The 15,594-nt window shown below is 38.5% G+C and overlaps 1 protein-coding gene across 4 annotated transcripts in view; it reads right to left on the bottom strand.

Annotated features, from left to right (window-relative positions):
- Positions 1-15,594, bottom strand: part of fhod1 (formin homology 2 domain containing 1) — a 333,883-nt gene that overhangs the window by 60,409 nt on the left and 257,880 nt on the right. For 2 of the 4 annotated variants that reach the window (XM_063066732.1, XM_063066734.1), the window contains 3 exons: positions 9,466-9,570; positions 5,173-5,280; positions 1,976-2,079 (listed from right to left, as the gene is read on the bottom strand). In XM_063066732.1, the coding sequence (XP_062922802.1) occupies positions 1,976-2,079; positions 5,173-5,280; positions 9,466-9,570 (317 nt within the window). Of the gene's footprint in view, positions 1-1,975; positions 2,080-2,814; positions 2,863-5,172; positions 5,281-9,465; positions 9,571-15,594 lie in introns of all 4 variants that reach the window. The other 2 variants (XM_063066731.1, XM_063066733.1) reach the window with 2 other exon arrangements.

Genomic DNA, 15,594 nt, shown 5'->3' on the forward strand with positions numbered 1-15,594 from the left:
TGGGTGGAAAAATGACCATACAGAGCCTGATTCAGACAGTGTAAGGATTTGCATTTTTGGGAGGTCAAAGGCAAGAGGAAGATAATGCAGTAAATGGCAAGACCTTTACAAGAATTTATATACAGAGAGATCTTGAAGTGCAAGTCAATTCTCTCTGAAAGTGGCAGCTCAAGTTAGAATCAGAATCAGGTTCATTATCACTGACATATGTCATGATTTTTTTTGTTGTTTTGTGGCAGCAGTGTAATACACTGACTGACTGACTGTAATACAATACATTAAAAAAAACCCATAAATTACAAAGAGTAGTGTGGAAGCAGGATAATGAGGTCAAGTTCACAGACTATTCCACAAGGTGGCGGGGGGAGAAGATGGCGGCGCGACACAGCTCGCAGCGGCCACTCCGGTGATGATATCTGTTATTTGTCAAGTAGGGTGCTGTGCACAATCCTGATTTGATGGAGACAGACATGAGAGCACGGAGGAACATCTGGTGAAACTTCTGAAATGCCTGTTTCACTGCCGCTGCTACTGTGTGATCCAGAATCTCCAGAGGGGAAGGCCCCGAGTCCTCAGCTTTGCTTGTTGCTCAGCGGCCGGGGCAGGGTCAAAGCGCTCGGCAGAGATGGTGTTCGGTGCTTGGTGTCGGAGGCTCAGAGTTTTTGGACGGACTCGGAGTCGGCTGCAGTCGGGTGCTTCCAATGCATTGGCAAGTTTGCGATGTTTGGAGGTTCACGGCAGGGAGAGTTTCTCCCTTCTACTGTCTGCGTGAGATGATGGGGCTATCGGGACTTGAGACTTTTTTTTTACCGTACCCATGGTCCTGCTCTTTATCAAATTACGGTATTGCTTTGCACTGTTGTAACTATATATTATAATTATGTGGTTTTGTCAGTTTTAGTCTTGGTTTGTTCTGGGTTTCTGTGATATCATTCTGGAGGAACATTGTATCATTTTTTAATGCATGCATTTCTAAATGACAATAAACGAGGACCGAGTGTCCTCATAATACTTACCTTCATCAATTGGAGCATTTAGTATAAAAGTTGGGAAGTTATTTGTGGCTGTTTAATACTTCATTTAGGCCACATTTAGATATTGTGAATAGTTCTGGTCACCCCTTACAAGAAGGATAGAAAGGGTTTGGAGAAGATGCAGAAGAGTTTCACCAGGATGTTGTCTGGTTTTTGGTGTATTAACCATCAGGAGAGGTTGGACAAATTTGGGTTGTTTTCTCTGGAGTATCAAAGACTGATGGATGACTGAACAGAAGTATATGATATCACAAGAGACAGAAATAGACAGTCTTTTTCCCGCGGAGAGAATGTCTAATACTGGAGGGCATAGGCTTAAGGCGAGAAGGTGAATGTTTAAAGGAGGTTTGTGAGGGAAGTGTTTTTTAAACACAGAGTGGTAGGTACCTCAAACACACTGCCCGGGATGGCGGTAGAAGTAGATACAGCAGTAACATTTAAGAGTAATTTAGACAAACACTTGAACAGGCAGAGGAAAGATGAATTCAGACTACGTACATGCAGACGAGACTAGTTAATCTGATATCATGGTCAGTACAGATACAGTGAACTGTAGGGCCTTCTCCCTGTGCTTACTTTTCCTATGTTCAATGATTCATTTCAGTACATTACACTCAATCCATATGCTTCAGTTACATTTTGTTAGTCTTTTGGGTGGCACCTACAAAGGCCTCTGAAAGTGCAAACTCATTACATAGGTTCCCTTAACTATTCTGCTAGTTATAATGTCAAAAAAAAACAGATTTGTTGAACATTATTTTCCTCTCATAAATCCAAACGGACTCTGCATTGACCTTTGGTATTTTCCAATTGCCCTGTAGCCACTTCCATGATATAATAGATCCCTTCTTGTGATGTCGGTTGAACTGGTCTGATTCAAGGTAACGTATCAGGCTACAAGATCCACGATTAAATTATATCAGCAGAAGTGGGAAACTTACCATCAGGGGTTCTGACTGTGGAGGTAGACATCACATGAGCTGAATACGGCTTGTTGGCATCCCTCTCTTTTTGCGATGCAGCAAGATTTTCTAAAAAGCGATTTCTGAAAGAGTTATAGCAGCAACTCAGCAGATATTCAAGCAGCCCCAAAACTATTCTGGCAACCTGGACTTGATTGAAGTTCCAAAAACACTGTTGATCCACACCCCACTACACCAAACATGCAGTTCAGGAAATTAATCATTCACAAAGCACTTTTGGTTTGGATATTTCAAACATCAATACCGCTAACCTCATTTTCGGCTCACACTTAAGTGCAAACAGGGGGAGGGGGAAAGTCGGTCCATTAAGATCAAAAGGAAAATATCACCAAATCACCACCATCACACACTCATCATGGCCCAACCACCATTGCATAATTCCTATAAAGATATTCCAGTTATTATAGGCCAGTCACATACTAATTCACTGGTAGAGCAGGCTGGTTTCTAAAAATATTGATTGTCAGTAACATTATACATGAATTGAAACAACTAATATAATTGATTTAGCTCCAGTGTTTACTATTAAAAGCTCAACATGTGTTTAGCTTTTGCGATATAGAAATTGATACCATTTTTAGATATGAAGCACCAGCCAATCCAAGTGTAAAGAAGACTTGTCCAGTTATCAGTGAGAAAAGTTGTTACTCTGTTGGAATTAGATCAGCTCAGGTAGCCCAGCCTTGCTTGATCTTGTATAGCCTATAATAATATCACTCCAAAATTTTGGACAAATTGCAAAGCAAACCTCGTGCAGCTCACACACACAAAAACTCCATTCCTCACCCAATACTTACTCATACTTTTTCAGAACTGGTATGTCCCTAATAGGAATCCTCTCAGCCCTGAGAAAAAGACCATTTTCAGGAGGCATTGTCATTAAGTAGCCGATAACAAATCAGTAGTGGTGCTGGGAAATGTAAATGTTTATAGCTTAAGATATTAATGACATTTTTTAACTGTTCTAACAATAAAAGAAAGCTCCCTTGAAGTAAGTGATACAGTTTTGTAAAAACTGTGCAGCCTAGATATGGAACCATTTATTGGTGTCAGAGTGTAAAATAATCTCAATGTGGAAATGCATTAAAACTCATCCCAACAGAAAGTAGTATTCACTGTGTGTCTGCCTCCTTCCACTCCACCATCTTGTTGTCACAATATCAGCCATAGTCATAAGGGTCAGTTTTCAAAAAATGAATCAGCGCTCAGCATTGCCTTTATCTTCCTCCGCAGTGTGAAGTTATGATGTGAGACAATGGAAATGGTTAAAAACATCCATTTCACCTTACCAAAAATTTGCAGCTTTCTTCAATGCCTGAATACAATGATATGCCAACTGCACACTATTGATTCCTAATCTCAGTTTTTAGCTTCACATTTGGCCTTTTTCCAAGTTCACGAATTTCACCAGTGCATATTGTCTCTTGCCATTAGTGAAAATCTCACTTACGTCGTAGGCTTGATTTCCCCAGTGCCCGCTCTATTGTTTCTTCAGCTGCATACTGTTTAAAAAAAAATGCTGACCCTCAGCTCTGCTTCCTTAACCCTATCCTGTCCTTGGACCTATTTCACCCATCACCTGTGTACTTGTCCCCAGTTCCCACTGCTCCTCTCCTGTGCATGCAACGTTGATCCAGGTTTCTGCCAACTGCCTCCTTCATTTCCAAATTCCCCATTGTCAACATCCTCCATAAAGAAAACAGCTGAATAATTCACTGTGGGTTTTTTCAAATTACCTGATAACATGACAATACGTTCTTAATGTACTATGTGCTTGGTAACATGGAAAGGACTTATTAAAATGATTCATATCTAAGATGGGGACTTCACTGCAAACCTAACATTTATTGCTCTTCTGACTATCCTTGAAATGAGTAGCTTGCTAGTTAATTTCGAAAACCAGTTAAAAGCCAAGCATATTACTGTGGATTGGTCTGAAGTAACATGCAAGATTTCTATGTCTGGGCTTCACTGGTGAACCAATGGGCTTTCACAACAACCTGAACCAACAAGGGACCACTCGCAGATAATTATGCCATATTTATTAAACTCTGAATCATCAGGCTAGACATCTGAACTATAAACGCTACTGTGCCCCAATTATTGCAGGGGGAAGTGAAGTAAATTTTAGTCAAAATATATTTCTTAAACTTTCATCTGAAATCACTTTGATTGTTTAAGTCAACTTTATTGTCCACCAGGAGCTCTAAAAATTGACACTCAACAAGACACCAGGTGTCAACTGGTGAAGATGACAACAGAATTCAAGGTTTTGCAAATGGTTAGTGGTGTGTATTTAATATTTCAGCAATATTTAATATTATAAATATAATGTGTGATGAAGCATTCTTTGTTTACATAATGTTATGGGTTATATGTAAGAAATACGTGAGTGGTAAACATCATTATGCCAACGTGTCACGAGTGCATGCCGCACTGGAAGAGAAACTACTGTAAAACAAAGCAGGCATGTTATCCCGGGCTCCAATGTTTTTCTTTTGATTAGTTTCTGGAATTACAGAACATAACTGTGAGTAACGACAATGAATTTAGAGCACCAACTGGTTGGCATTATATTGAAAAACATGAGAGTAAAGGCAATGTAAAGGCAAACCTGTTAAGTCCAAAATAAAGTTAGGGCTTTTGTAAGAGCAGAATCCAATTCAATATTACAAAGAGCCAACTCACTGCAACAGGTCTTAAACATCATTTAAAGCTAAATACCAGCTTACACTCTGCTCAATAGGAATATTCATACTTCAGACTGATTGATGAAGTGGGTAATTGGAATGCAAAATCTACAATTAACCATGCAGAATCAGAGAACTTGAAACAGCAATAGCACCTTTAATGTTGCAAAAAAAAACATTGTACTTTAGAAAAAGCCTCGATTACTTCCCTTAAGTTTAAGGATTCCTTCTGTGTTGTGATGAACCCTTATGTATCTAAAGTGACAAGAGAAAGATGGGAGCTTCATGAACTGGAAAAATCTCACATAACACTTGGCTGTGGAAATTTCTATCTGACATTGGGGTTGTGGATATTTAAAACTTCACCTTAATCCCAGTTACTCCAGTTCTATTGTAACAGTAAAATGAACCTTAAAATGCTCTAAACAGACGATATCTAAATTCTTTCTAATTCATCTGACTTACTTGAAAATACTTCTTTCTCCAGGGCCACTTTTCATAGTTTTCTTTTCTGAGGATGCGTTCAGCAGATCTGACTTATTAAGTGAAGAAGACACATTTTGCACAGCAGGCCTGTTGGCAGAGGAAAGAAAGATCTTTAAACATACATGCTTTGTCATAATATTTTCTAGACATGGTAGATAAAGTACCAGTGATCTTATGGTGAAATCCCACTGTGATCTCACCAGCTAGGACATGACCCAGTGTCATCAGAGTCTGCGAAGTGAACCATTTCCTGTCAATTTCTAATCTTTAAAATCAATCTGGTACTCCTCTCCAGTATCCAGGATATTACAATACCCAGGAACTATTCAGGCAAGAAGTGATTCTTACTTGTAACAGGCTTTGGAAAGACTAATTCAGAATTAAGTACATGAAAATACATGCAGGGTATAATGTATGTTATCTGTTAAACTTCAGTTTTAGGATGTAGCAAACAATAATTTTGCATTTAATTTTTATGTATGACTTAATATAAGGGTGATTCTTCAATTAGGGCCACTTTTGACGACTTGAAATTCTGAAAAATGAAATTTCTTGAAACTCTGTTTTGTTTATGTTACAGCCTTTATTTTAGGCTCTGGAATGAAGACCAGATCTTGGTGTTGATCAACCTTTAAGAGAACTTTTATATTTTAAGATGTTTTTGCAGAGTTTTCACAGAGGAGTGTCATTGCCATCACACCATCAAAATACCGAATGTAATTTAAAACAAAATGACAAAGATTTAAAGTCAATGCTTCAAATTAAAAACCATGGAACATAGAAATTTACAGCACATTACAAGCCTTTCAGCCCACAATGTTGTGCTGACCACGTAGCCTACTCTGGAGGCTGCCTAGAATTTCCCTAGTGCATAGCCCTCTATTTTTCTAAGATCCATGTACCTATCTAAGAGGCTCTGAAAAGATTCTATTGTACCCGCTTCCACCACCACCGCCAGCAGTACATTTCACGCACCCACCGCTCTCTGTGTGAAAAACTTACCCCTGACATCCCCTCGGTACCTATTTCAAAGCACCTTAAAACTCTGCCCCCTCATGTTAGTCATTTCAGCCCTGGGAGAAAGCCTCTGACTATCCACATGATCAATGCCTCTCATCATCTTATACTCCTCTATCAGGTCACCTCTCATCCTCTATCGTTCCAAGTACACACCTATTGTCATAAGGTACACCCTCCAATCCAGGCAACATCCTTCTAAATCTCCTCTGCACTATCTCTAAAGCATCTACATCCTTTCTATAGTGAGATGACCAGAACTGAACACAGTACCATGCCATTTAATAAATTTGTTTTAACTCATTTTAAGTACATTCAGAATATATTTTGAGACATTTTCTTAAGCATGTCAATATTTTCCTTGACTAAAAAACACAATATTTGTTTACTAATTAGACTGTTGGAAATTTTAACCCTTTTTCACAGAATGCTGTTTTTGGTATCAAAGCATTTGACGCCAGCAAATGAGTTCGGACCAATATTACTAAACAGAAATTTATTTCCCATCAAAATATGCACTGAGACGGTAATGACAAAATACTTTTGACATTGACAATGGTTTTAGTTTAACATTAACTCTAACACTTACAATTATAAACACATCCTTACAGTCTGTACTATTTATCAAAATTCCATAAGAGATCACAGTTTTTAGAGAACTTTGTTAAAAAAAGATGTCCACGTGAAACATGAACACAGGCACCCCAGCTAAACTAGGCATTGTCTAGACTTGGTAAAAAAAAACATTAATGCTTACTAAACATTTAAGCATTGCCTAACCCTCCCCAACTCTGGAATAAGCAGCAACTCAAATTACAAACAAATTATAGAGATCATTATTTTTCAACTGTCCTTAAGAGAGAACATTTTTTAACACTGACAAAACACTTACTCAACTCTCTACACACTTTTTTTCTGCACACATTCACAGAAATCTCAACAACTCTGAGCAAAGCAACACTTGAAATTTAAAGCACCTCCTCATAGTCTCGATTAGTGCACAGGTGAAGCCTCAGGAAGATGGAGGTCATTCTGTTCTTGTTGCTGGCCTATTGGAGATTCTGGTGGGGTATTTTCTGCTATAAAACTTTGTACTACCTGTCATTTCTTATCAGCAGTCCTACTGTTTCTTTAACCTTCCACTGTCATCTCTTCAGTCTCTGTTCCCAATTTGGTAATTGTGAGATGATATTTACGTTTTCCTGTTTCCCTTCTTTATTTTTGTATCTCTCTCTTTCTCTTTCAAGGTACTGCTGATATTTCACTGGGTCTTCCCTAATTGTGGCTCTGTATTTTTTTTTGATCAATCTGCTGATAATTTTGGGGCCATCTTGACAACTTCACCGCCAGTTGTGTGATGGTAAAGACGTGATGGTTTTGACATCTCTCACTTTTTAAAGAAAAAGTTGGTTAAATCTCACCCTTGCTAACTCAACTGCATAGCTTGCTTGTAAAAGTAATTTAAATATATAGAAATAAAGAGGTTATTTATTTCTTAGCAAAAACACTCAAATAGTAACTCATTTGGTAATAACATGTGGTAAACATACTCTCAGATCATGAGGTATAAGTCTTTAAATTACTCACATTTCTGGACATCAAAATGTCAGTCTTCTGCCATGACGGTCACATGCTCCCCTGTCACTTCTCATTTCCATGGCAACCACATAAGCAGTTGTTTGAAAATACTTGATGGGTTTCTAAAATATGTCATGTGTTGGTAACGACAGAAGTGTTGGGGACAGTGGTTCTTTGTCATAAAAAATGTATAAATTGCATAAAAAATATCCCACATGAATTTGATGTATGATTAAAAGGTCTTGTGAGAAAATGTGAACTAAAACTTTCATGGATTTAATACTTGCTATTACTTTACTTTGAAGACAAAATTACAGAGTCTGGGTAGGGGACGCCCAGAATAGTGAAATTCTGGCATATTCAAGTTATTAACTCACTTAAAAATTAAGAAAATATTATTTATGAAGCATACTGAAAAAAGTTTAGAGTTACTATTACCTAACTTTTAAAACTATAGCACTCATTTTTGTAAAAACTATTTTTTTTCTCAAAAATCTACCCTAGGGACAGTAAAGTTTGCCTAATTAAAGAATCACCCATAAACTGGTGAACTCCAGTTAAATGCTTAGCAGTCTGGCTTTGAAAAGACATATTTTAAGGACATAACTAACAGTTCAGGAATTCAGAACTAAAATTTTAAAATGATCCTGAAACGTAATGTAGAAAAGTGGAATCTGAAATGTTGAATCGTCAAAAATGGTCAATGGGTATAAAAGTCTCAGACAACAGTCTCAGTCTCAAACAGATGCTGAAACACACACAAAATGCTGGGGGAGCTCAGCAGGCCAGGCAGCATCTATGAAAAGAGTCAACTTTTCAGGCTGAGACCCTTCATCAGGACTGGGGAAAAGAAGTCAGGTCTTACTGGATAAGAAGCAAGCCAAACAAAACACTACTTTTACTGAGTGACTATGTTGCTGATATGATTGGAGTCAGTGATTTTAATCTGTTGTATTGAATTTGTCCACAGCGGAACAATGATCAGACGTTCATTATGGTACACTTTCCTCAAATTCTACTGCATAAAGAGCACTCCCATTTGCTCAAATGAGATTCCATGCATTTGTTTCTTGTAGCCCTTTATGCCAATCTAAGGCAGGGAGAGGGGCACTTTGATGGACATGAGGATCCAATTGCAAAATTTAGGAGAAGTTTGGATGATTACAGGGATGAGAGGGATATTGGGAGGGGGCCAGGTCAATAGTATTAGGCTGAATAACAGTTCAGCATGGATCAGATGGGCTGAGGGGCCTGTTTCTGTGCTTTATGACTTTCTGATGAGGTCAAAGGTATTTGTTAGAGAGTCAGAACTGGAAATATGGAACTGCTTAGAGTGCAGAAATTAAGTCTCCAGTTCTTGAAAAACCATAGGAAATGAGAAACAGTTGAAAGAACTTGCCATCAAAGCCAACCCCATTACACAATTCTAAATAACATAATTATCGCTGGGCTTTTATAATCGCAATTCAATTCATTAAACAACAGTATTTAAAAATGCATCTCCTTCTTCACCAATACTTTAAAATCAACAAAAAGGTTCCTCACAAGGAGTTAACCTTTGAAGCTGTGACCATCAGGACTATTAAACCAATTTCCAGAGATAACAGTTACCATTGTTCTTGGCTGATGATGAGCCATTCAAGTGTCCGAACTAAGAGAACAAAAGTTAAGACAAACCTGGTGGGATTTGGGGAGTTCTCATCTGATGCTTGACTAACAACCCTAGGTCTTGATGGAAAGATGAAAGAGGTTGCTACATAATGGCTGACGTAGCAGCGTTCCCTAGTCAAAGGACAGAGCTGTAAGAGAATGATCTAGGCAAAGAGCAGCTGGAAAAAGTGATCACATTAACATTGCGTGACATGTTTGGTAAGTTGCAAGCTATACATGCCACAAAGTTGTTAAATAGCTTAATGAAAGCATGACAGGCAAAGGCATTGAAATGCAATGGTAATGTAAAAATCAGCATTACATGAAGGTTTAAAGCTTTATGCAATTAATTCTGATAACTAAAAGGTGGGACAGAAGCTTTATATAAGTGCGGATATTTTTATCAGCAATTGTAAACTTATTTTAAGTTATAGGAAAGGAATTTCTATTGCATTGTTATTGTGGTGGTAGATTAAGGGATTCTATTGATAGATGAAAGGTGAGTACTCTCAGCAACAAGTGTCACAATCAGAACAAAGGAACATTAACTCAGGAATCCAATTCATAGATTAGAGCCCAGCCTACAATATCCCAACCAATGATGTCTGTGAACAATCCATCACTATCCTGGAGTCCAGAAAGAAAAAGCCACCAAACCTGACCAAAACAAGACCAAAATTTCAGCCCAAAATATTTTAAACTTGTGAATGGCACAGGTGTTTTGAAGATTTTCCTTCATCATACATTATTTGACATTATCCTTGATCAGCATTTCACTTGCTAAAGTAATCATTAGCGAAAAAGGTCCACAAAATGGACTCAGTTAAATGGACCAGACCTTCCATTATACAGAGAAGTTTCTCATAACCCAAAAGAATTCCTTTTCTCCCTGTTACTTTACAGAGATTGATTTCTGACATTTTAAGCTATTTTTAATGTAAAACTACACCTACAGAATTTCTTTGTGGAGCTCGAATAAAAACTTTTGAAAAGAAATATATATACAGTAAATACTGGTCACATTATTGAACTAAATGCATTATGTTATGGAATGGGGAAGTGTTTGTGTCTGTCGGATTTTCCCTTTCTCAGACACCTGATGCCTCTAAGATTCAAGTTGCTTATCCTGTTCAAAAAAACTTGGTCTGAATTTCAACCTTAATTCCCAATGACCTCTGGACTCAGAATAACAAAATATTTAACATGAAAAGAGATTGAAATATTTTATTGATGAATTTGGGTCAGAACATCAAGAGTGTATTAGCTGACTGTTATTTTTATATCCTTCCCTTAAAATTAAGCAATGGAACGATTAGTAGATTGACAGCCTACAACATGAGCATACATGGTTATAAATTGATGTTAAACCAATTAATGGGGTGTTAGTCTTGAGAAGCTGGATAGGTTTATCAGCTCCATCACATAACAGAACCTGGGAAAAGTTGATGGCAATGAGGAGAGAATAAAATGGGATTACTGTAGGATTTTCCTGAGACAACATGGACCTGTTGAGTCAAATGGCCTGTTTCCATCCAGGCATAAGATACAAGCTTGAAATTCAGGGCAAGGCAACTTTGCAATGTTCCCCCTGCCTAATCTTCTACATGGTCCAATGGTAAAGCCACTACTTCACGATTGTTGGTCTGTTAAGAGGTTTCTGAGTATGGTTATTGGTTTCTATCGAAGGGGAGCTAATCTTTGCTAGTGAAACAGAAGAAGGAATAAAGAACTGTGCCCCAAGCTGAGCAAATGGGCACATCTAAAATTTGTAAAACAGGGTGAGCTTTCACCACACTTGCTTTAGCTGGGGCTCAAGTTGTGATATTCTTGCTTTAGCTCGAAAGTGGTGGGTTCGATTCCATTTTTGAAACTAGAGTTCAAAATTTAAGCCAAGGTTGTGCAGGGAGAACATTGCAAAGCTGTTCATCTTTCTGTTGAGACCTGAACCAGAACCATGTCATTCTCTCAGATGGATTTAAGCAGTCTTTTGGAATGGCATTATTATTTTAACCAGATTAAGGCACAATTTTGATTTGCCAGTTCTTCTGTGTTCTTGTCACCATTTACTGTATGTTCAAACCAACATCACAAAGATGCCGTACATTATCTGGTTCTTAACACACTGTGCCTCCTTGCTGTTGCACTACACAAATTAGCCACTATGTTCCTTATAACTCACAGGAATCACCGCTGAAAAGTACCACATTGTCTGCAAGCCACCTGATGGACGAGTAAAGTGCTGTGTAAATGCAAGTCACCACACTATACTCTTAAAATGCAAGACAATGCATTTTATCTCAGGATGGCGTTAACAAAGAGAATGCCAATGGCACTGTATCGTTAAACCTGACTGAAAGCCTGCATTTTGACTGGAGAAGACAGAAAGGAGTATTCATATCTTTGCCTCCAGTTACCAACATATCTATGTTAGAATATTAGCTGATTACATTTTGCCTGTTGAAGTATTTGACTGTTGTCGGGGAAGAAGGGGAGAATTGACCTGTGCACACAAGCTGTATAATTCTTTGGCCTTTAACCATAATGCTGGGCTACAGGGAATGGATAACTTATACACTACAAACCAACCAGAATTCCACGGATATTACAAATGAAAAATGAAACTACTCACTGCATCGTAAAATAAAGTGTACTTGATACTTAACAGTGAGCCTAACATAAATACACACCAGGATCATACCACGGCCCATGAAGAACAGGACTGTTAGTAAGCCATTCAGCCCCTTGCACCTGCTTTGCTATTCAGTAATGCAATGGCTAATTTTTTAACCCAGCTCCACTTTTCTTTAGTGTTCTCTAGTTTAGATATTCTGGAATTCCTCAATGGTAATACAGAGCTTACACTGCAAAGAAAAATTAAAGGTGCAAGGAAAAGTAACTGTTAAACTTCTTCTCCAGCCCTTCACCTTTCCCACCCGCCTGGCTTCACCTATCACCTCCCAGCTAGTCCCCCTTCCCCTCTCCCTACCCTTTTACTCTGGCATCTTCCCCCTGTCCTTTCCAGTCCTGAAGAAGGATCTCGGCTCATAATGTCACCTGTTTATTCATTTCCATAGGTGCTGCCTGACCTGCTGAGTTGCCCCAGCATTTTGTGGCTGTTGCTTTTGATGCAAGAATTCTGTCCATTCTAGTGAAGGTGTTCTCCATAGTACCCTAGTCTATATCTATTTATTTACTAGCATCACTATATCAGCTTATCTGGCCCTAATAACATTGTTTTGTGTGGGGCCTATCTGTGCATAAATAAGCTTTCGATAATCCTGAAGTCATACTCATACTCATAGTCATAGTCGTAGTCGTAGTCATACTTTATTGATCCCGGGAGAAATTGGTTTTCGTTACCATAGCCATAGAGGCCCCAAATAAATGCAAGTCTTTTGTTTACTTCAGCAAAGCCTGGATAGGTTTATTCTATGTAAACAAGCTGTGTTGTCTAGTGAAAAGATTATTTTTCTGATAGAATGCTGAACACTACAATAAATCAAGATAAAGTGTGAACAGTTCTGTCAACCAAGAATGCTCATAACTGCCTCTGCAACACAAGCTGATTAGAGCCCTTTAAGAATTCCAAACACATTTCGTAGATGGTTTCAGAAAAGTGGAACAGATGCCATCCTGTTTTCACATTCCATAATGTTCAAAGCTTTTCACTTAATCATTCAGAGTTTGATAAGAGAATATGTAATAGTTACAAACATGCGCAATTCAGAAACCTCATCGTTTGTACATTTAAGCAAAAAAGAGAAATGGAACCCCATCAGCTCCTGTACCTAATACAGTGGCCACTGGGTGTAGGCTTGTGGTCTTTTGCTGCTGTAGCCCTTCCTCTTCAAGGCTTAATCTGATGCTTTTCTGCACACCACTGATGTAACGTGTTGCTATTTGAGTTCTTATCAGCTTGAACCAGTCTGGCCATTCTCCTCACACCTCGCTCATTAAGAACATGTTTTTGCCCACAGAACTGCCACTCACTGCATGTCTTTTGTGTTTCGTACCATTCTCTCTAAACTCTAGAGTCTGTTGTGTGTGAAAATCCCAGGAGATCAGCAGTTTCTGAGATACCCAAACCATGCCATCTGGCACCAACAATCATTCCACTATCAAAGTCAATTAGATCACATTTCTTCCCCATTCTGATGTTTGGTCTGAACAACAACTGAACCTCTTGACCATGTCTGCATGCTTTTACGCATTGATTTCTTGCCTTGTGATTGGCTGTCTAGATATTTGCACCGACGGGCAAGTTGACAGAGGCACCTAATTAAATTCCTGCTGAGTATACAACCATTCAGTAAGTGAATCCTAGAATGCTGAGCCTTTCATAAACACAAGAAAATCTGTAGATGCTGGAAATCTAAAACAACACGCACAAAATGCTGGAGGAACTCAGCAGGTCAGGCAGCATCTCTGGAAATGAATAAATAGTCGACGTTTCCAGCCAAGGCCCTTCATCTCAGGACTGAGAAGGAAACGTCTCAGCCTGAAATGTCAACTGTTTATTCATTTCCATAGATTCCTTGATTTATTCATGAAACAGATTCACAATCAAATTAGTCTTTTAATCAAGTCTCAGAAATCATAAATTGAGCATAATTTTGTAATCCTTGTACATTTAAATTTCTAGCTTTCCCTGAATATTAAATGCCACGTTTTTTGTTCAGTACTACCTGCTTCACCCAGCATTGCTCAGATTATTTTGCAGGTAATCATGAAGCTTTCATTATTTACAGGAGGTTCCTTGTAAATGAAATTAAATTTAGTTTAAACATATAACTACTGCATGAATAATATAATCAGGGGGCTCAAATAATGTAGATGTGGAAGACAACACTGAAAATAAATATGCAAACAAAGATTACATTTACTATGTAGTCCTGAAGACGGGTCTTGGTTCAAAAATGTTGACGGTTTACTCTTCTCCACAGGCCTACTGAGTTCCTGCAGCATTTTGTGTGTGTGTTGCTTTGGATTTCCAACAGCTGCAGACTCTCTCATGTTTGTGATTTACATTTGCTATGGGTATCTTTCCAGTAGGTATGTACTTATGCACATGCGTAGATTCATTTGAATGTTGAACTGCTTTAGAATAGTGTATATATTTTTGCTGTTAAGTCCACCGTAAAAAATTATTGATCGTTCTCTGGTCCAACTCTGGTGCAACCATCATTGAGCTGACCACAGGAAAACAGAGTTTCAAGATCGAGTCCAAAAAATTTTAGAGATTATCCTTGCACTATGTCAATGCTCATAGCAAAACAAAGTTGAACAGGGAACTGAAGTCAAATTAAAAGGGTATATCAGATGGGATAATTGGTATTCGAAAGAGGAAGGTATTTTTCCCCAATAGCACTATTGTGACTTCAATTAAGTGTTGCAGTAGTTTTTGAACAGGTAATCTTGTGCTGTTGCACTGTATCGGTGGATCCAAAGGTCAAAGTAAATTTATCATCGAAGTACATTCGCGTCACCATATACAACCCTGAGATTTGCTTTCTTGCGAGCATACACAGTAATTCCACGAAACACAATAGAATCAATGAAAGACCGCATGCAACAGGATAGACAAACAACAGACTGTGCAAATACAGAAGAAAGAAGGAGACAGAAATAGAGATAGAGATACAGAGAGAAGACAGAAAGAATGAATAAACAAATAGCAAAATAAATAAACAGACAAGCAGATAAATAAATTAACAAGCAAGCAATAAATATCGAGAACACGAGATGAAGAGTCCTTGAAAGTGAGTCCATAGGTTGTGGGAACAGTTCAGAGAAGGAGCAAGTGAGAGTGAGTGAAGTTTTCCCCTTTGATTCAAGAGCCTGATGGATGAGGGGGGTAATAACAGTTCCTATATCCGGTGTTGTGGGTCCTGAGGCTCCTGAGCCTTCTTTCTAAAGAGAGCAGCAAGAAGAGTGTGGCCTGGGTGTGGGAGTCCTTGATGAAGGATTCTACTTTCCTGCAATTGTGCTCTGTGTAGATGTGCTCAATGGTGGGGAGGGCTTTACCCATAGTGGACTGGGCCATATCCACTACTACTTGTAGGATTTTCCGTTTAAGGGGAATCTAACATTGGTGTTCCCATACTAGATCCTGATGCAACCAGTCAATATACTCTCCACCACATATATATAACAACC

Source organism: Mobula hypostoma, chromosome 14 (genome assembly GCF_963921235.1).
Source record: "Mobula hypostoma chromosome 14, sMobHyp1.1, whole genome shotgun sequence".
Classification (NCBI taxonomy): domain Eukaryota; kingdom Metazoa; phylum Chordata; class Chondrichthyes; order Myliobatiformes; family Myliobatidae; genus Mobula; species Mobula hypostoma.